The sequence below is a fragment of the Oryzias latipes genome, chromosome 19 (genome assembly GCF_002234675.1).
Source record: "Oryzias latipes chromosome 19, ASM223467v1".
NCBI lineage: Eukaryota > Metazoa > Chordata > Actinopteri > Beloniformes > Adrianichthyidae > Oryzias > Oryzias latipes.
The window spans coordinates 6,412,075-6,433,403 of NC_019877.2; the positions used below are offsets into that span (position 1 = coordinate 6,412,075).

Sequence of the window (21,329 nt, forward strand, 5' to 3'; positions counted from 1 at the left end):
AGTCACATGAATACCAGGAGTAAAAGTTTTGGTTAGATTAACATAAACTCAGCAGTCGGTCTAAAAGACTTCACAAACTTGGGTTAGTTATTTTCGGAAGGACTATTCCTGACGATGGATTCATCTGGAAGAGGTGCATGGATTCCATTCCTACATGCTGAGTGAGCCAAGCTTTAGCATTGCAAGAACAAAGACATCAACTGCACTTACAGAAAATCACTGACTGATAGAGCGGAAAAAGTTCCAAACAAGTGGTGGCTATATCTATCCATACAGTTAGTATGATAAATACGAAATGGCAGAAATAAAGTCGGTTGCCGTGGAGATTTGAAAGGGCGTGCTTTATCATAGCATTTCTGACAGCAGTGTTGATGGATGCCGGATGTGTTCAAGCCCCCGACCTGTTACTAGTATCTTAAGGTGTGTTCAGACTGGAAAAAAGATCATTTGGTCTGGACTGAGTCCGCTTAATTTGGTCCAGATCGAGTTCTGAACCTTTGTTTGGTCTGCATTCAGACTAGCGTCAATCCGCCTTTACAGTGTTTGAAATGTAAGATAGATAATGTTAAGGAAACTTTAGTTGGTTATTATGAGAAGAATGGAAAGTGAAACTGCTTCAAAAACCAAAATTAGGAACTTATTTGCAAATTAAGGACACATTTTCTGCTGAGCCATATGTTATGTATAACTTAAAAAGAGGACAAAGATCCTTATGTGGTCAAATCAGAGCAGGAGTGCTCCCCCTACAGGTGGATGTAGGGAGCTTTAAAGGCATTCCTGAGGAGACTCTGTCAGGTCTGTGAGCTGCAAGTGGTGGAAGATGAATTTCCTTTTTTGTTTTATTGTCCTTTGTACTAAAAACAGAGACTTTGTAAGTATGAGGTGATATAAAAAGAAATGTCCTGATTTGTTTTGGTTACCTGAAGATAAAATCTTACGTTGGCTTTTTGAAAATGAAATTTTTTGTTTGGCAAATTTTGTGTCAAGGGCATGGACAATAAGAATGGACACTTTGTATTCTGTTAGATAAAATAAAATCAATCAATCAATCAATCAATCAATCAATCAATCAATCAATCAATCAATCAATCAATCAATCAATCAATCAATCAATCAATCCTGTTTTGAACCAAAGCTTGTAAGCAAAACCATACCAATAAAGATCTTTTCAATCATTGACTAGGAATTACGAGGGCGGGGCAACCCAACTAGAAGCAGAAATTATGGAAGTCCTACACTTTGTAATCCTTGTGGGGTTAGTTCACCTATTTTAAACTTTATATTTCACTGACCGATTCTGTACGTCTGTATCAACGTCAAGAACCCCACTTTTTATTTGCTGCTTTGGTCCGGCGGAGGCATGCTGGCAAGGCGGTTACTGAGGAGACAGCAGCTAAGAATGTACCCTGATAAGTGTTTATGACACAGGTTGTCTGCAAAAAAAATGTGAGACGCAATGTTAAAAATTGTTACAATGAGCCTGCATTCATGCATTTCAAAGAGTTATTGTGTCGCATCGTTGCTTCATGTTTCTCTGCGGCTCTCTGTTTACACTGGAGTGCCAGGCTTTGGTGGTCGTTTGGGCAAGTTGTTCCGCTTCAGGCACGCTGCGTTTATGCTTAGGCCTGTATTGTTTTGTGCAATCTGAGCACTTATAGGGAGGTCTGCAACCTTTACAATTGAAAGACCCATTTGGACCAGTTTCTTTACCCATCAAAACCCAGCAAGAGGAACTAAGCTTCACCTAAATGTTGCTTTTGAATATTTACAGTTATTGAATTATTACAATGTTCTATATTTTTCTGTATAAATCCATTCGAATTACAAGTTCCTTTCAAAATAAAACACACCATGTGTTAAAGATGTTTCTGCTGCAGTTGATTTAGTTGAATTAAAAATCTAACAAAGTCAAGTCAGATATGGCATTTTTTACTATTATAACTTTATACATGCAACTACAGTTTATACTATAAAACATCTGAACAGCAACTAGTCACTTTTGTGAAGCAGAAATCAATATGTCATTTCATTAAAATAATCAACCATTGATAGAAGATTAAACATTTTACCATCATTGTGCTCAGTTATTTGACCTTTAAAAATCTAAACATAACATGTATGACAGCACTCAATCAACTTAAACAAACTAATCAAAAATACAAATCTTACTTATATATTAAAAATATTAGTTTTTTTTTCACTAAAAGCCAAACGTGGAGGGATAAAAGAGCCACATTCAGTTTTAGGACCCCTGGACTACGTAAACAGTTGTGATCTGGAAAGGTTTAGTAGCCCAACTGGTAAGAGTGGGTTCTTAGCACCAACATGGAAATGTGTGCAGCTGTAACAAATAATGGGACTTTGAAAAAAAAAAAGAAATTTGTTTTCTGCTGGTGAGTTAGATGTTGCAGCTCCATGCATATCAACAATACAAATGCAGAACAAAACAACCGATTTAAGGCTGTGGGAGAGCTTTCTGTATTGTTTCCCTCAAAGCAAAAGGGGCCAAAAAGCATCAAGAATCCTCAAAGCCTTTTTGTCTGGTAGAAAGGCCGGCGTGCATCATCAGATTTACTGCAAGCGATATGCAATCACACCGGCTCCCTCCGTTCTTTTATTTTGACACTTTTCTTTTTTATAGCACTCATGTTCTATTCATAACGAGCAGTCTCTTCTAATCTGAATACAACTTCGGCTTCCAAACAGTCATTTAAACTTGATGCAGTGTTTGTGTTCTTTGTTATTCTCTTAAATTTCAAAAAGGCCAGGGTTCCTTTGGAGCCTGGATCATAGCCCTAGCAAAAAGAGCTAGCAGAGAGAGATATCAATTTGTCATGTTCAGTTTTGTTTTCAGATGTCAAAAACAGGAGGGTCTGCAGGCGGTCCGTGGAGCAGCCGCTGGAACCACCTCAATCTGCAGGAGTTCACGTCCCACTGATTCGGCAGCCTCACTGCGAAAACCACGCACCAGAGCACACCAGACTCTATTTTCTTCTTTTGAAATAATAGACTGAAGAATTTTGAGCCGTACTTTGGTGTCACACGTATATTACTTTAAGGATATCAATATCCAAGTCTACCATAAAAAGAAGACTGCATGATAGTAGATCCGGAGGGTACACTGCAAGATGCAAGTCACTCATAAGCCTCAAGAATAGGAAGGCTAGATTGGACTTTGCTAAAAAGCATCTAAAACAGCCAGCACAGTTCTGGAAAAACATTCTTTGGACAGATAAAACCAAAATCAACCTTTACCAGAATGATGGCAAGAGAAAAGTATGGAAAGGGCATGAAGAAGCTCATGATCCAAAGCACACTACATCATTAGTAAAACACGGTGGAGGCAGTGTGATGGTCTGGGCGTGCATGGCTGCTGGTGGCACTGGGACACTAGTGTTTATTGATGACGGGACACAGCACAGAAGCAGCCCAATGAATTCTGAGGTGTTCAGAGACATACTGTCTGCACAGATCCAGGTGAATGCAGCCAAACTGATTGGGCGGCGTTTCATAATCCAGATGGACAACGACCCAAAACAAACAGCCAAAGCAACTCAGGAGTTTATTAAAGCAAAGAAGTGGAATATTCTTGAATGGCCAAGTCAGTCACCTGATCTTAACCCAATTGAGCTGCATTTCACTTGTTGAAGACTAAACTTCAGACAGAAAGGCCCATAAACAAACAGCAACTGAAAGCCGCTGCAGTAAAGGCCTGGCAGAGCATTCAGAAGCAGAAAACCCAGCATCTGGTGATGTCCATGAGTTCAAGACTTCAGGCTGTCATTGCCAACAAAGGCTTTTCAACCAAATATTAGTAAAGACCATTTTGTTTTCAGTTATTTCATTTGTCCAATTACTTACGAGCCCATGAAAGGAAGGGATTGTGTTTAAAAAATGCTTTAGTTTTTTACATTTTCATGCAATTTTTTTGTTCAACCCATGAAATAAAAGCTGAAGATTTTCCACACCCAATGGCTTACATCAAATCCCAGGATGGGCATTAGATTTTAGAATTTTTCTCTAATAAAATTTAATTAAAATTTGGAACCTTCAGGGTCAACCTTGAGTGTTTTTTTTCTTTTTGATGCTACAATCAATAAAGTAACAGAAAAATGCTCAAACATGTTAAAACTGTCAATGTTTGGTCTTCTCTCATCCACACTGATTTTTTTCTGCCAAACTGGCATGATGCTCTAAACCTTTAGGACAGTGCAAAAAAAAAAAGAAAGAAATTCCCGATGGATGGTGCTAAACACTCATTCTTTTTCTGAGCCTTTTAATAGCAGAATAGTAGCTTAATTCTTTCGTGCAAAGGACACTGCAGTGTTGAAATATCCTCCATCCAAGCTGTTCTGGGCAAAAGTAGTAGACTCAAGTGTCATCATATTAAAGCGTGCTTATGCCCATGTCCTTATTTTCCCCACTCATGTTATTAACATAAGACTTTTTGTATTTTTTATTTTTTAAAGGGGATGGAATCAATGAAAAGCAAAACATGCGAAGGTGTTTGTCAGGAGCTTCCCAAAGACGGCTCTGTGGTGTTTTAGGAGTCCAAATCAAAGTCCTTCCCAGTAAAGCTGCTGCATCAATAGCTGTTCCAGTGGGTGAACTGTTCGATGGCCGGGCCGGCTGGCTTCTACTTCCAGAATATTGCTTTGTGATTGCAAAAACCTCAAATTTAACTGCCAGACGTTTGGAGCCAGATCAATGAGGACAGAGTTTCCAAAAACTAAATAGAAGGAGCGGCTGCAATTCCAAGGGAGAGCTGCATAAAGTTGTGGAACATTACAGCTCCTATTGACTGGGATGATCGGCAGAAATTTGAAGTCAGTGAAGTAAAAAGTGAAGTTAACTAAAATTCCTATAATTGAGGCTCTTTCTTTTGCACTCTGCCATCTTTATTTCAAGTGCTTGAGGTCCATCCTTTGATGAAAATGTCTTTTTTCTAAATTACTGAGTATAATTTTTTTATTTCTTGCAAGAAAAAGGCATCTGGGTCGTTTTTATTAACTTTCTTTCTGCACGACTACTTTGAGTCTTACACGTTTTTCACTTTTGGACTCCTAACCAAACTTTCTTTCTCTTTAAATATTTCATACACATCATACTAAATTAAATCGAAATTGATTTCTTGTTTGAAATTGTGAAAAAAATGATGCAGGGATGAGGAAAGACGTGAAGTCTGACAACAAGTGTGAAAGCTCACCGTCTGTGAGGCGCCGGGCCGTTGTCCATGGCTTCTACTGTCAAAGCGTATCTTTGTCCGACAGTCAGCTGGACTCCTGGAGCCACTGTAATGATCCCACTGCTGTACAATCAAACACATGGAATGGATTCATTCACAAAGTGCATCAAGATTAAACATTTTTGGACTAGACGTGAGTTTTCCTTCAGGAAACCATTCCATTAGGAGCTATTCACACTAAAAGTATTTTCCCTTCTCAGTATCAACCTTTACATCAATAAACATTGGAAAAAAATCTGTTTCTGATCCTTTTTTTTAAACAGCTTTATCCCCCCGAGGGCCACAAAAACGCAAGATCGAGTATAAAAAAAGAATGTTTAAAGCTGAGTTCCTGATTGGTTGATGCAATGCGTTGACCTCACCAATGTTCAAATATATGAACTCTGGACATGCAGCGACGCTCAAATTGCGCTTCCAAGATCTGAGGCCTCATTTATAAAACTTTGCGTAGGATTTGCGTCAGAAGTGGCGTACGGATAAAACATAGGACGTGCGTACGCACAGATATATTCAGATTTATAAAACCGTGCGCACGCACATCGTACGCATCTTTCCCTTTATAAATCACAACCGATTCTAAATGCAGCGCAGCTTTTGCGGCTTCATGACACGCCCATAGTTGCCCATAAAGAGTCCGTGAAACGCCCACAAATGAATATTCATGGATTGCTAAATCATGGCAAACACAGAGAGGAAATCCAAACAACGTAACTTTACTCAATGTGAAGTAGAAGTTATCGTTGGCGAGGTAGAAAAGAGTGTGGGCATTACTATTACCAAAAAGGCACTTGAGTGGCAAACGGCGGCAGACGCCGTAAATGCTGTAGCCTCACAACCTCGGACCGCGGCCGAAATAAAAAGCCCGCAGAGGTCCAACAGGACGGCTCGAGGAAGTCGGAACCGGCTCATAAGCCACTCGTCCTCGTTTGCCAGCAAGTCTTCTTGCTGTCTAAAGATGCGTTCACTCCGAATTCTTCCATTTGCCACATCTTCTAAGAGTGCAAAATCAGCCATTGTGCGTCATTACGCATTGTGATGGGGCATTTTATTTCCATCCATTTAATTACATCTGACAAGCTACAGATGTCGGTAATAATCGACGCGCAAATGTAATTTTTTGTTGCTTTCTGAATGGTTGAGACATAAGCCATACATTGTTTTATCAAAAAGAAAACAAACTAAAGGCATATGCATGAATACCATAATTCCGTGGCTTATGAAGAAATGTTTTAATATTAAAACAACTTTCCCCAGTGGACAATTAGTACGCCTGTCCGTCCGCACGCCCGCACCTATATCTGCTCCGCCAGACGGACACATAACGAGAATATCAGTTTTGTACATTATTTCGTTCTGTTAACTATATTATTTATGAGGATGAATTGCCCAACATGCCAATATTGAAGAACATGTTTCACTTTTCTTTTTGCAAATATGTGTTCATTTGAATTTGTTGTAATTTTCGTTTTATTCTTTTTTATTTGTTTCACTGCTGATCGATCAAACGGGTGTTCGTGTTGGCTGTTAATTGTAAGACTTGCTTTGTGAAGTCTTCATGTTATTTCTGAGAGGCAGTATTGTCATTTTCACTTTCACGTGTTTCTTCCATCTGCCGACGGCGTCGCCGTTTCTCATTTCACCCGTTTTTGTGCGCACGCCTGGGTCAGAGCTTGCGTGAAGGACCGCACATTTTCCCGTCAAGTTTGCCCTTTATAAATATCAATTATTGCATAGAGAGTGGCGTACGCCGTCTTTTGTGCGTACGCAACGTTTATAAACGAGGCCCCTGATCTGTACCCTTGACTTAACACTGAAACTGGACGCCCCTGATGCACAAATTGCGTTCAGTGTGAACACAGCTTTACTCTCACTAGGATTTTTTTTAAAATAAGCTTTTGTGCTTGTTTCCTTTATTCATGTTTTTTTAAGGAGGAGGTTGTTTCCATATTTCCACCTTTAGCTCCATCCCTGAATGCAAGTATCACTGGTTAAACCACGAGTAATTTGAAAACAGTTTTTTTAGATCAAAGGTTTTGGAATGGAAATATGGAAAATTACATGAACATTTATTGGAATTGTGTCCAATCATAAATTCTAAATTTGGTTTAAGTGTTTTAGAAGCCTAATAAACAGCATTAACACATTATATTTACCTGCTGTCTAAATGAAACTTCCCCAGACCACCAGCCAAGATTCTGTAGCTGATTTCACCGTTTTGACCTGCATCAGGATCAACTGCTGTCAGCTAGAAAAAAAGCAGACAAATGCATTTAAACGGTCACAAATCTGAGCAAATGATTCCAAAAGGGGATCAAAGGTGGGAGCTTTTCTCAGTGGGCACCTGTAACACAGTTTCCCCTGGCATCATGTTGGTGAACAGGTTGATGGTGTATGAGACATTGGAAAAGGTTGGAGTGTTGTCGTTAGCGTCCAGCACTGAGACGGTGACTGTGACGGGAGCACTCTGCTGCACGCCATCAGATGCCAGAAGCTGCAAGAAAAGGAGGCACAGCAGAAAAAAAAAAACCCAAACAAAAATCAATAGAAGAAGAGCAGAGACACATAATAGCCCTTCTGAGGAAAAAAAAGAAGAAATAAAGAGCTGTGATCTTTACAATCTCAGTAATGGAGGTTGGGCGCTCAGTGCATTAGATACACCCTGGAGATGCGGGTCAATGTCTCTAACAATTCCATCTTTTGAGTCACTTCTGGCCAAACTGAGACATGCATTTCATGACATTTAGAATGATTCGGCAAATATAAAGATTCTGGACTAATATATGGCTCCACATTGGACTGCACACCTCCTCTCGCTGACATGCCGCCAGGCTGGGCCTGTCAGATAACAGACTGCTGTATGAAGCAACAACGCTTTAAATCACAAGGGGAAGCAGATGTATTGAGATGCTGTGCTTGGCAAAGGGCAGCCTCTCTATGCTGTGCCAATAAAATGCTGTTGAATCAGACGACTTCGAATAAGACAGAAAACGAAGGGAGAGAAGCAAAGAGGGAACAAAAAAAGACGAAGAGGGAAAGTCCAAACTCTAATAAGATACCGATCTCAGTGAGGTAACTCCCATAGGTACATTAACTTGAAGAATAAATTAACGGGTGCGTCTGTGGGAGTCTGATCCTTTCGGAAAATTGAAACAGGATAATTTCAACTTGAAAAATCTGTAATTAAATATTAGTTCCCTAGACCATTTAAGATTTTGTGCTCCCACATCTTTGTTCTTTCACATCATTTAAGCACATTGGCCTCACTGTCTCTTGATTAAATTTATTCTGGATGTATAGGATAAGCATTCCACCAGTCTATCCAAGCAAATCTCTGAATGGTGGTCTAATGTTTCATTTTGCTCATCATTTACCAAAGAAGATCACAGCTTTCAGACAAATATTTTCCCAAACTCTTCATAAAAGTTAGGCTAAACCAAATTAGAACTGTTGGAGCCATTGACTAAACTTGAGAACTGGTGAGAGGGAGTGCCATGTCACTCACAGAAAAAGGTTTACATTCGGCTCTGACGAAATTAAGTCAATTTTGTCACCATTTTTGTATTGGAACCAGCAGGTGTCAGTAAGCAGTCATTGGTCCATGAATCCAAATTCCTCCCCTATGCCCTCTGGCTCCTCCCCATTGTTCCAATTGTAGGGGCATTTGGAGCTATTGTGGAGTCCAAACTTGTTTTTTTAAAGGGGAAGCAGCAGGAACTTAGGGCTGTCCATCCCTCCGCCAATCAGGTGACCCGCGTTACTGAAGCACAGGAGCTTACAATTAGATAAAAGCACTGAGTTTTTATTTTTGCATGACTTTTTAAAGTTATAAAAGTGCTGGCAGCTACGCGCTAACATAGCTCATCGGCCTTTTTTTTGATGACATCATCGAGTGGTAGTACCGTTCAAATTTGAAGACACTATATTTCTACATTTCTCCATTTGGAGGGATAAATGTAGGGGCAGGACAAATCCGGATTCGGCCAATATTTCTATGGCAACCACTCTAGCCAATTAGGAGTGAGCTTGTTAGAAGTCTGCACCCCTACCACTTGAAAGCAGGCTGCAGAAAATCTGTCAAACCAACATTTGGAACATTCGACATGAGACCGCATTCGTTATTAAGGCATCTGATTGGTCAGTTTATAACTTGAATAACTTGCAATTAAGAAATATTATCCTAAAATATTTTTATCAAGAATATGTGGAAAAAAAAAGAGGTTATTCAGCCAACATAATGACCAAGTAATGCTGTTCATTTCTGAAGAGAAGTCTATGGGATTTTGGCTTTAGGAGCCTGTTTGGAATGCCAGAGGGGAGGGGCCACTCAGTCCAGTTCTAACATGGAATCAATGGTTGTAGCACACACAAAAATTAGTTATAGACAAACATAATTGGCTACAATTTAGTCAAAAGTTGTGTAAGTGAATTGCAAACATGTGGCTTAGTTATTGATGGAGAACCTTTGAGATAAGCCTGATTGTTGGGCCGGCAGTTACTCACCAAACTGGAGTTATTTGTTTACGTTTTTTTTTTTTTTTTTTTTGCAGTAGTTCTAGATATTCTAGCATGGAACTCTTGTGAAATTCTGGTTTTAACAACTTTCTGTTAACAGATTTAAAGTCAAATGTTGCAATTCCTCAAGATACCACTCAAGGCAGGTTGCAAAAAAAGAGAAATTGCCCACTGCTTTTAATGGTAAAAAGTCAATCTTTACACACAAACTAAAACCTTTCTGCTTTAACAGAATTTTTATAAATATGTATTTCTTTTTTGGGTTGGCAGGGAGGCTGGAATCTATTATTTTATTACAACAAAACTCTTGTTTTCTTTATTGACTTGACATGGACATTGCAACTCCAGTCAACATATAGAAGTTTTGACCTTTTTTCTGGGAGGAGTGCTCTATAAATAAATTTTACTTACATTTCTACATGCCTGTCAAATTAAGGAGTTCTCTTCTTGAAGCAGAATCTATTAGGCGATGTACAAAATCACCAGTCTATCATATAAAAGCATTTCAGGAAATACAAAAGTCCAAACCAGCAAGATGCAACATCTTGGATCCAGTTGGCCTTTAACTCAGAAAAATTCATTTCTATTTACTATTTCCTTCTTTTGAATCTCTTCTATAAGGCTATTAATGACATTGGACAAAAGCTGAACTGATTTTAACAAGAATATGTGACGAAATCACAATTTTTTTTCTTCATTTTTTTTTTTTTTTTTTTATCTATGACATTGATAGAAATACTTTCAGGAAATGTTTTTAAAGATTGCCTGTGTTCAACAGTTATGTTAGCCTTTGGGACCAAGCGGTCAGATTCCATTTATGTCTGAATTGTCTTCTAATATTCATACATCTATGCGTTTAGATTGATCTTGGCATCATAGGAAATATTCCAACATTGATTTTTCCTTAGGAAAAAATAAATAAATACAGATACCCACAGGGCTATATGTGCATAATTAAACAAACCAGATGAGCTAGAAAACTGCTTAAACCTGGAGGATTTTAATTACTGAGTTCAACACTGAGGGCGCCCAGCTGTTAATATAATACAAAAATAAACCTAATATTTATGGAATAACAGTCACAGACATTTTGTAGACTTGAATTTAAACGTTCATCTCTCACTCAAAGCAGTGTTGAAGCTTTTTAGAGAACTTCTCTTCTTTCAGTTGATCTCCATTTCCCCCCCCTTTTTTCTCCTTTCTAACTCCTAATGGCGGGTTAAGTGGCAAGTCCAAAAAAAAGTCATGCTCTCTTTTCCCTTTTTTCTCCTCCTTTTGCCATTTTTTCTTTCGTTGCGCACTCTTTTTTTCTAATCCCAGTCCTGACAGGCTATTTGAAGGAAATGCTTATCATTGAACGCTTTCCAGAACTCAGTTTACCTCTTATGTGATTTTTTTCTGTTGTAATAGTGAAGTTTTGGTACCGTGAATGTGTAGGAGTCCTGTGTCTCTCTGTCAACAGGCTGCACCAGCGTCAGATATCTTCTGATTCCAGAGGCGGACACAGAGAAAACATCAGAGTAACTGTCCAGAGAGAACTGGAGCTGAGGATCTCGTGTCTGTTGAGAAGAAATATTTTCATTTTATGCAAACCAACAAAAAACAAACCAAAAGATGAGATGCTAGGAAAGTATTTCCATCACCACTAAGAAAAACGTACAAAGTCGTTTTTATTGTTTTAAAATCTTGTGAAAAGATTCGTGTGTGTCACACTCAGTGATTGAGAGGCAATCCTCATCCTAGACATCCTCTGACATTACCTACACAGTCATCTCTTCTGTGGGTGTGTGTGTGTGCTTGTCTTGTGTGTGAGAGAAAGCTCCTCTCATTCCAGATAAGGCTGCCTCAGCAGGGTAAGGGGGCTGATAATATTGTCGATGTAGCCGGTGTGGATATTGAGTCGTAAATAATCAGGAGCGCACACAAACACACACAAGCTGTAAACACAAAGAGTCGCACTGGCACACACATGCATAAATAAAACTGAGGGACGATGCGTGAACCTTATTAGGACTAATCATTACTGTCCATACTGCAGGAGAGATCGGGGTTAGCAATTTCAAAAACAACTCCATGTATTTCATCTGCCATAAAGCGCACTGGCTCGCTCAGACGTTCTCCTCTCTGAGCCGGTTCCCTGCAGCGAGGACACTTTTAGCAAGCAACGAACCAAAGCTTGTTTTGTCAAAATGTCTTCGCTTCATCTTAAACAAACTCAGCACAGAGAAATGCATCAGCGATAACAATGCTGCAGCGCCGTAAATTCTTGAATTATTGCTGAGAGGTAATTTAGGAGGAAAATGGTTTTACTAGCAGATCCACAGGGACATTAGAGGGGGCACTTCAAACACTGCAAACCAGGCACAACGCTGAGATTCACTGAAGCAAAAAAGCACCACTTTGACGGGATGAGAGCCTTTTGCTCTTAGGTGTGTTTAAACGCTGCTAAATCTAGTTTATTTTCATCAAGAGACAGAAATAAAATGATGTTTGTCACAAAAATGTGATGCATCTCTTTCAGTAATTAGGGATTAAAAATAAATAAATAAAAGATGCATTTTTGCTGCACTATATTTAACCATTTTAATCAGTGATTAGAAAAATGTAGCATGTTTTTTTCACATTTGTGACATATCTTTCATTAAAGATTACAGTAAAAGTTATATGAAAAACAAATGTTTTTTAATATTGTGATTAAACTGAAAGAGAAGTTTTGTCCATTTAGGGGAAATATTAAAGGAAACATCTGAGTGTTGGTTGATTTCCACTTGTATTCGGCAAATTGAAAGAAAGTCATTTAAAAAAAATCTTTTTAAAGATTTTTAAAATAAAATCTTTTAGTAAGTAAAATATTTTCAAAACAAAAGACCCACTCTGATAGAAAAATGTTTTTGTGTTCGCTTTTGTGTTCTTGTGGCATTTTTCTGATAATGGAGGACATGTTTAAAGAAAATTAAGTTTAAATTTGCATTTCTCTACCATCCACAACACTGATGTGAATTTATAATGAACTACTGCCGCTCTGCAGAAACTATGTGCTAGAACACAACACACGTTTCTTTTAAAATTTTGGCCAACACCAGCAAATTCATGATTAAAAGATCACTGGGAATGCTTTAAAAAGTTAGAGTTTTGAGGTGCCTGTCTTTGTTTGTAAAAGTTTGTACTTAACATTGAACATTATCATTGACAAGAAAAACAATGATTCAAACATTTACTGAAAATAGACTGAAATAGGCCAGATTTCTTTAAGAACCACTAGAAAGAAGACACCGGAGACATTTGATTGGCCATTTTACTTCAATGAGCTCCTTTCAAAGGCACTATCATGCTGAAGAAAGATTTGGAGAAGAACAATTTTGCCGAAGCATTAAACTGTTCAAGAAGCAGAAAAGGGTCTAAAATACTTTTTTTTAAATCGTTTTTCTATGTGAAGACTAGGAAAAGTTTGCAGAATTTATAAGGTACCTACAGGCATCTGATTTTTAGTCAGATGTGTAAACAAATACATAAACAAATTTTTAAAGAAAGCACATTGGCCCAAGCAATAGTGTTGAATCCCCATTCTTACCTCCTCTACATCATTATCCAGACCTATGATGACAAGAGGAGCCGACAGGCTTGAGTTACTTGCTATTGTGGTTCCTACAGGTGATGCTTCACTGATGTATCCATGGTAACTGGTCTCCAGGAAGTAGGGCGCCTGATTGTTTTTATCCAGAACTTCAATTTGGAGATTGGCAAAAGCTGGCAAGGGGTGGCCGTTGTCTTGCTCTGCCTACAAGGAAGGAGAAGAATGCGATTGATCTGTTCTGATGTAAATCTTTGACCCGCCACAAAATGTTTCGCTCTGTTACAACCCGACACCGCTGTGCTTCCAAGATCAGACAATACTACAGTTTTGAGACAGAAAATCAACATATCACATAATAAACTTCAGATTTCATTAAGTTTTCTTCATTAGACATGTTTTATAATTTTAATACTTTAAATCCTTTTTCTAACCACAGTGCTGTTTACTTAACAGAAACTTCAACATTTCTGACCCTACAGGGGTTTTTTTGGCTCTCTATTGCAGATTAGTAACATTGAATTACCATGTCCATTACAATGATTTCATTCTCACACTTTATGTGTGTAATAAACATTTCCCTCGCCATAAAATGACCCACAGGCCATCTGCACAAAACAGCCAATTAAGAGCAAAACTCACATTTGACCCATGCAGGGATTTCTAGTGGCTGCAGTCGCTGTTATGGAGCGATCAGTGAAGTTGTGGGTGGACGGATGCATTAGCAATGTAATATACTTTAAACTCAGAGAACTATTTTCTTTTTTACATTCAAAGAGTGCATACACGCAAAAAAAACACATTGTTTGTGTTCCTTTAAAAACCTACAATCATGAAATTGTATTTTTGGTGTTTTTACCAGGCATTTTAGTGATGATGGAGCTTAAAATTGCTTTTCTGAGTTTCTCTTTATTCAAATTGTGGCAAATCGGGAGAATTTTCCTGCTTTATCCTGCCCATCCTGATGTATCCACTTGTACATGACTAGATCAGGCCTTTTAAGTGCGCCTTATATTGCAGAGAATACATTTTCCTCGTCTAAGTCGTCTGAAAAGCGCCTATTCCTCCCCCAGTAGGGTGAAACACGTTGCGTTTGTGGCGCCGATGAGAAACATATTTATTTATGTGGGTGTGCTCTGAAACACAGATGTTTACATTTAAATGTACTGTATTTTGACGTGACATTTTAAAGTTATACAAGCAAGATATAGTAACATCCAAATTTGAAGACACAATTTTCTCCATATGTCTCTGCTCTGCTTGGAAGGATAAATGTAGGGATTTCGAGAAGCCAAAGGTGTAGGGAAGTAATTCAGAGTCAGTCCATGTCCTAGAAAACAACAAAGGTTTTTTTTTTTTTTTGGCTAAAAACGTCTTAATAATGATTAAAAGACCACTGGGTACGCTCTTCAAATAACTTAAAAGATTACCCGGAGTGGGTCTTTCAGTCTCATTAAATGAAATTTAAATTTGTAAGACAAGAAAGGAAGACAAATAGGAGGAAAACACCAGATTTTTGTAAGCTGGTTTTGTGTTTAGTCTTTTTTTTTCCTTAATAATCTTGTAAGGATTTTACAAATGATATATTCTCTAAGGCAAACCGCCAAATGCATCCTCAACTCCAGCCGAAATTCCATTTTCATTTTCATCAGAGCAGAACCTTTTGTGTCTGGTGGCATAATTCCAATTCCCCCAATAAAACGGAAAAGAAAACACAGAATTGTACCATTTTTATGACTAAACGTTACTAAAATGTGACATTTTTTGGGAAATATCTATTATATAAACTCTTTAAATGGGTTTGTTCTTTTATGAACTTCTCACCTTGATGACCAGGTCAAACCTGCGATAAAGTTCTCTGTCAATGGGTTTCAGCAGCAGCAGTTCTGCTGAGGTTCTGTTCAGGCTGAAGTACTCCGCATAAGAACCTGGTTTTCCTGAAAGATGGGAAACAACCAATAGCAAGAAGAGTGCAACATAGAAAGAGAAAGAAAAAAAAAACACATCAGTAATTGCTTTAAGAATCAATATATCTTTGTTGGTTGTCCTTACAAAGTACAGACGTAAGGGGAGAGGGGAAGGCGGGACTAATGCTCCCTGCTCTCTCATCTTCTACAGATGGAGATGGACGCCCGACCCCCCCCCCCCACCACCACCACCATCCACCCACATTCTTACTGTATGTGGGGGCTTTGAAATGCTGCATTGTTCAGTGGGGAAATCAAGTTCTGCAGAGAGGAGCAGCAACACAGCCACAATCCCACATCTTAAGTGTGCACTTTCCTGCACATGTGTGTGTGTTACTGCTTTACAGCAAGCATTGATTTGAAGAGCAGCATTTTTTTTTTTTCAGAGGACAGACACACAGCCAGCGTGTTGTGCAGCTCGCTCTAACTCTCGACTCTTTACGTGCAGACCCTTTGGTCGTTACCCATAACCATCAGTTATCGGCACACACTTTAGATTAATTTTTCAAAATCCCGGGGGAGTTCGTCTTCAACAGTAGCCTGTCAGCCTGTCAGCGTTGTGTGATGTGTAAGAAGGATGAGTCATAAATGCAAAAAAATCTAATTAAATGAAGTAAATGTGAAGAAATGGAGTTATTACAAAGTGTGTAATTTAACCAATTAAATGATATTTTTCTCCGTGTATTTTTGACAAACTACGGAAAGTTTGGCTAACCAATAGGGCAAGTTTATTTGTACGGCACATTTTGTGTAGAAAGACAATTCAGAATACGTAAAAAAAATAAAAGAAATATTAAAGGAGTGATCGTTAAAATAAAAAGAACCAAATTAATAGTAAGCTTAAGGAAACCGAGTGAGTGAACACTTCTGAATAAAAACCAATCAATGCAGTGAGAAAAGTTGGGCTTTTAACTTAAATTTAAATAAACTGAAGGTTTAAGACAGGAGCCGAGCTACAGGGGAGCCAAGGGGGGGGCACCTGCACCCCCAGCAAAAAGCTTTGCCCCACTCTCATAATTTAAAGTCGATGTTAGTATCATTGTTAACATACATTGAGAAATCTTTGTTTTTGGTGATAAACCTTTCATAGCTTTTTAAACCAGGAGCAGAACTTTAAAGCCTATCCTCTGGAAGACGTGAAGCCAATGTATAGACCTCAGAACTGGACTGATGTAGTTTTACTTTTTTGGTTCTTACAAGAACCCGAGCATATGAGTTCTGAATAAGCTGCAGTTTCCTGATTGATTTTTTTGGTCTTACAGGAGTCAAGTCAACTAAAGATAAAAGCATGAACCACTTTTCCTGCCTAGACATCAGATTTATTCCTTGAAATATTTCTAAGATGGTGGTAGGCGGATTTTGTGACCACCTTGATGTGTTTATCAAAATTTGGGTCTCTGTCCATCACTATACCAGAGTTTTTGGCCTGGTTGGTTTAGAGCGACATCCAGATAAAGCGGCTTCCAACCGTTTTGTCACTTTCACACCAGGCATGTCACATGTGTTCAAGAATGTGCCTAACTTCCAATGTTCAACGGACGCGTGTTTTGTCATAAAAACCGACATAGCTACGCATGAACCTAAGAATTTTGAATTTTGTTTTTTGCACATCTGCATAGACTTTTTATTAAAAGTGGTTGAAGAGGATTGTGTGAACACAGCATTACTCTTTCGCCCAAAAGACAATAACCTCAGTTTTGATCCTATTTCACTTAAGTTAGTTGTGGTACATCCTGTCATTAATGTCAATGCATTACCAAGAGCCTGTACAGAGTCTCTGTAACCTGGTTTCAATGAAATGTTAATGAGTCTGATGAGGTGGATTTTAAACTACCCATTTTAAATCTTGTATTTAAATTTCAATGGAACCAACTATTTTAAAACTTCTTGAGTTGTACAAGTGGAGCATACATTTGTTTTTAATCTGCAGTAAAGATCCCAGAATGATAGGAAGAGTGTCAGGGATGGTATCACATTTACTGAAAGTCAAATCACTACATGTTGTTTCTGTGTCACAATCCAGTGTTTCAGCAAATTCCTTTTGACAGGTGTGTTCGCATGAGAAGGATAATTGCTGCTGTGTTGTCGACATCAGGGCCAAAAGACACAACAGCCAGTCTCAACTATGGTAAACAAAGATTGTGATCAACATCTAATAATTGTAATGGCTTTTGACGGGGGTATTGTGAAAGTGGCACCGGCCCAGGTACGAGCTGAAATATCCTACTAGTCTAAAGCGCTGCCAGTGAACTTCCACATGTACAACGATTTATTGGAAAATGTTGGTATAATCATAACTTTATTATTTGTCCTTCGTGACCAAGGACACACCCAAATGATATTTTTCACTAATTGCCAAGGTTGTGTTTTGTAATGTATCCACATTCCTACCTCTGCCCATTGATACCATTGGATTCATTTTTGCTTTGTTCTTAATTATTGACTAAGCCAATGATTTTAGACAGAGTATTTTTGTAAAAAGTAATTAAGGAAATGTTTGCTTTAAAAACTGTGGTATTCCATTTCGAAAAACTAAATTGTTGTCCATTTTATTTTACAATGCAGTGGTAGGACCACCATAAAGGTAAAAAAAAAGAATTATTATATGAGAATAAAGCCACAAAAGAATGAGAACAAAGTCGTTATTTTGGGAAAAAGAACTCGTAAAATTATGTAAAAAACATTTTTACAGAAATTAAGTCTTATAATACGAGAAAAAAGTCAACATTTTACAAAATCAAATTCGTAAAATTTTAAGAAAATAGTTGTAATTTTACGGAAAAAAAACTCAAAACTAGTGAAAAAAGTCAGTATTTTACATCATTTTATGAAAATAAAGTGGTGCAATCACGAGAAAAAATTTGTAATTTTACAAGCAGCAATTCCTAAAATTTTATTACCTTATTACTTTATTTAATATATAACGTGGCACCAATATATTTGAATTTTTTGTTAATAATTATTGAAACAGGCAAAAGTCATTCAAACAACAAAATAATTAACATGTTCAGGATGCAGAATAAAAGGTTTTATTATTTCAGGAGAGCAGGAAAAAAAAATCTAACCTATAAGGATGGAGTATAGGATTCCCGGCCTGTCAGACGGAGGTTGTATATTTCTGTCCTGGTCTACTGCCTGAATGGGTGGAGTCACATTGAGGGGGTTCACTTTATCCTAGAGACATGGAAAAAGAGGTTAACACAAACAAACCTGACATAAATAACATGAATTTAAAAAAAAGGCTGAGTCATACATGTTAAACTATATAACCAATAGAACCTTATAAATATATATATATATATTACTAAAGCAAGAAAAAATTTAAAAACACAGAAATTTGCAAACATTATTCCTGTGCATACATGTACAGTTTTGCGTTTGCACTCCAGCATTTTTTTTACCCAAGATTCTGGAATGAGTGTATCATCAGGGGGGAGGGTTTTGTTTAATTTTCTGTTCAGTAATAGATGAAAATGAAAAGCCAAAAACTAGTAGAGCTCATGGCTGTGGATGGCCAACCTCGCTTTTATTGCTTACAAAATGCTCCAATCATTATTACTCTCTTTAAGCTTTATGTCACTAATTTACAATGTACCATTTATCCAGGACTCCAGGAATGTGGCACCACCTTAAAAGCATAAAAACCTTAAAGTTTTTTTTTTTTTCAATTTAAATATGGAAATCAAGCTATTGATCACACTTTTCTTATCTGAGGCTTTTTGTGATTTCGTATTTTAAATAGTTTAAAAGTTACCTAAAGATATTCAAAGTTTCTGAATTAACCACTGCTCACCTGCAGCTTTTAAACTTTTCCAAACGACCTTTTATCCTTTTTTCATCTCATACATGCAAAAAACAAGATGAAACCAATAGTTTCATCCGACTAATGGTTAAAAGATGAAAAAGCTCCCAAATTTACAGAAAACATGGATTTAAACTGTCATTACAACCAAAATCTTCAACTAGAAGTGCTTTCTATACAGCAGGTCACTGAACTTGCAGGGCGAATACATCCCACTCGAGTACAGAACATGGTATGTAAAATATGAGCAGACCAAAATCTGAAAGCACGTTATTTGTGTAGGCAATCATAATGCACACAAACCCTCACACAGCAATTTGCATGTGTGGATCCATGTAGTAGTGGCTTTAATGTGTGACTAAGATTGCTGGCCAAAATGCAACGTGAATAAAGTGCAGCAGCTACCCTTTATAAGACTATCAAACAACATCCAGCAGACAGTTTCCGGTACATAGGCTTGTACACACAATGCGCTACAACACTCCAGCACTGCACCTGTCATGCAGCACTTATTATTTACAAGCAAGCACTGAGCTATCTCTGCTGTTGCCTGTCAGCCAAGAGGAGGCAGACGCAGGCAGAGATAAACTTAAGGCGAATAATGAGGTCGAACAAAAAGAGACGCAAATATGTAAAAGGGAGATTAATCTGTCAGGAGCTGAGGGGAACAGAGAAGCAGGTAAAAGCAACAAAGCAGAAAGAGAAGATGTGTGTGAGGCTTACAGGTCACCGAGAATGCAGATGCAATCTGCAGAAACTCTGCTATCCTTGTTTTAGACCCAACCTTGCAGCGGACGAGAGAAAAAAAAGCACCGACAGCGGTGATCTTGAAGTCACTGTCATTGTTCCTGTCATGAGTCACATGAGCAAAACAAATTTGACGCATGTTTGCACAAAACCTGGGTATTGTGTTAAGGTATTGTGTCATGTTCCATTTCATAATGTTAGAAAAATATAGCAGATGTCAGATTGAGTTCACTTCCAAGCATTTGACCCAACTTTAGTGGGTTTTATCAACCAGAAAGGAAACATGTCACTCCACTGCTCATTGACCTCCAATGAGTACTCATGTCTAGCTGCAGAGTGTGCACCGTGTTTGCTGAGCTAAGACCCATTCTCTTACGGACGGTTCCTCTGAGGAACACATTCAGTTGCTGCAGAAACAGCAGTTACCACCATCCATGATGCTATAATGCTCTCTCATGTTTATTTTCCCCAAGTCCAGACCAAATGTTACATTTTTGATTGATACTCCAAGCAAACTCCAAAATGTGGCCAAGGGCCCAGATGGTCTGTACTTCCATGGAGCTTTTTTTAATACATCTTCCCTTTTACACACTGATGGTGGAGCGACCATGCAGCTTAACCCAACCCACCAAAGGCAACTAAAGTCCAAATAAAACCAATTTGATGGTAAATATTGGGTTTGATCATTGCAAAAAAGGTTAAATCATCTGTCAGAAATAAAATATTATAGAGTTACTCAATTTCCACAACCATAAATCTAAGAAAATAAGACAACAGACCCTAAAACACAGCTCTAAAAATGTTAACTAGTCCCAAACTTCGTCATCAGTAAAGTGCCACAATAACATCTTAAATACACTAAAAAGACAACTGTCATCAGAGTGGGTCTTTAATGCATATGCCCGGGTTTGTGCACCTTTTTCAAGATGACTCAGTAAAAGCATGTGCTAAATAACTTGCTGTAAATGTCACTAAAATCTATTTTTTAAAGATAAACGGTTCTCCAAAATCCATTAGTCCAGGATAACTTTGCTTAAAAAAGACTAAAGGAAGCCCAACTTTAATACATTCAGTCTTTGAATCTTAAATATCCTTCTTGTCCACTGCATTATACAATTTATCCCCCACCCTCGAGAGTTGTGGAAAAACATTTAAAATAAATCTTCTTCCACTAAAACCAAACCTTTGTAACAGTAGAATGAATTAACTGTAATCATGTAGAACTTTACAACACCATCAAGAATCAAAGGGCTTCAGGATAAAAAAGAAAAGACAACAAAAACGAAATAAAGGGTAATTAAATACATGCAAATACAGATGAACATTGATTAAATAATTCAAAGAGTATTCAATATAAAATTGAAGAGATATGTCAAATAGATCAAAGAAAAGGATAGATATATGAATAGATGAACTGAAATGATGACAGCATGGTCTTCTAGGCATTTTAGGGGCTCTGAGGGATTTGATACCCCAAACCCTCAT

The 21,329-nt window shown here is 37.9% G+C and overlaps 1 protein-coding gene across 3 annotated transcripts in view; it reads right to left on the minus strand.

Moving 5' to 3' along the window:
* LOC101164350 (protocadherin-15) overlaps nucleotides 1-21,329 on the minus strand; it is a 231,738-nt gene that overhangs the window by 104,132 nt on the left and 106,277 nt on the right. For all 3 annotated transcript variants that reach the window (XM_020711888.2, XM_011487983.3, XM_020711887.2), the window contains exons 10-16: nucleotides 18,361-18,469; nucleotides 15,153-15,265; nucleotides 13,329-13,535; nucleotides 11,182-11,316; nucleotides 7,587-7,736; nucleotides 7,399-7,490; nucleotides 5,207-5,308 (exon numbers count right to left, since the gene is read on the minus strand). In XM_020711888.2, the coding sequence (XP_020567547.1) occupies nucleotides 5,207-5,308; nucleotides 7,399-7,490; nucleotides 7,587-7,736; nucleotides 11,182-11,316; nucleotides 13,329-13,535; nucleotides 15,153-15,265; nucleotides 18,361-18,469 (908 nt within the window). The remainder of the gene's footprint in view (nucleotides 1-5,206; nucleotides 5,309-7,398; nucleotides 7,491-7,586; nucleotides 7,737-11,181; nucleotides 11,317-13,328; nucleotides 13,536-15,152; nucleotides 15,266-18,360; nucleotides 18,470-21,329) is intronic.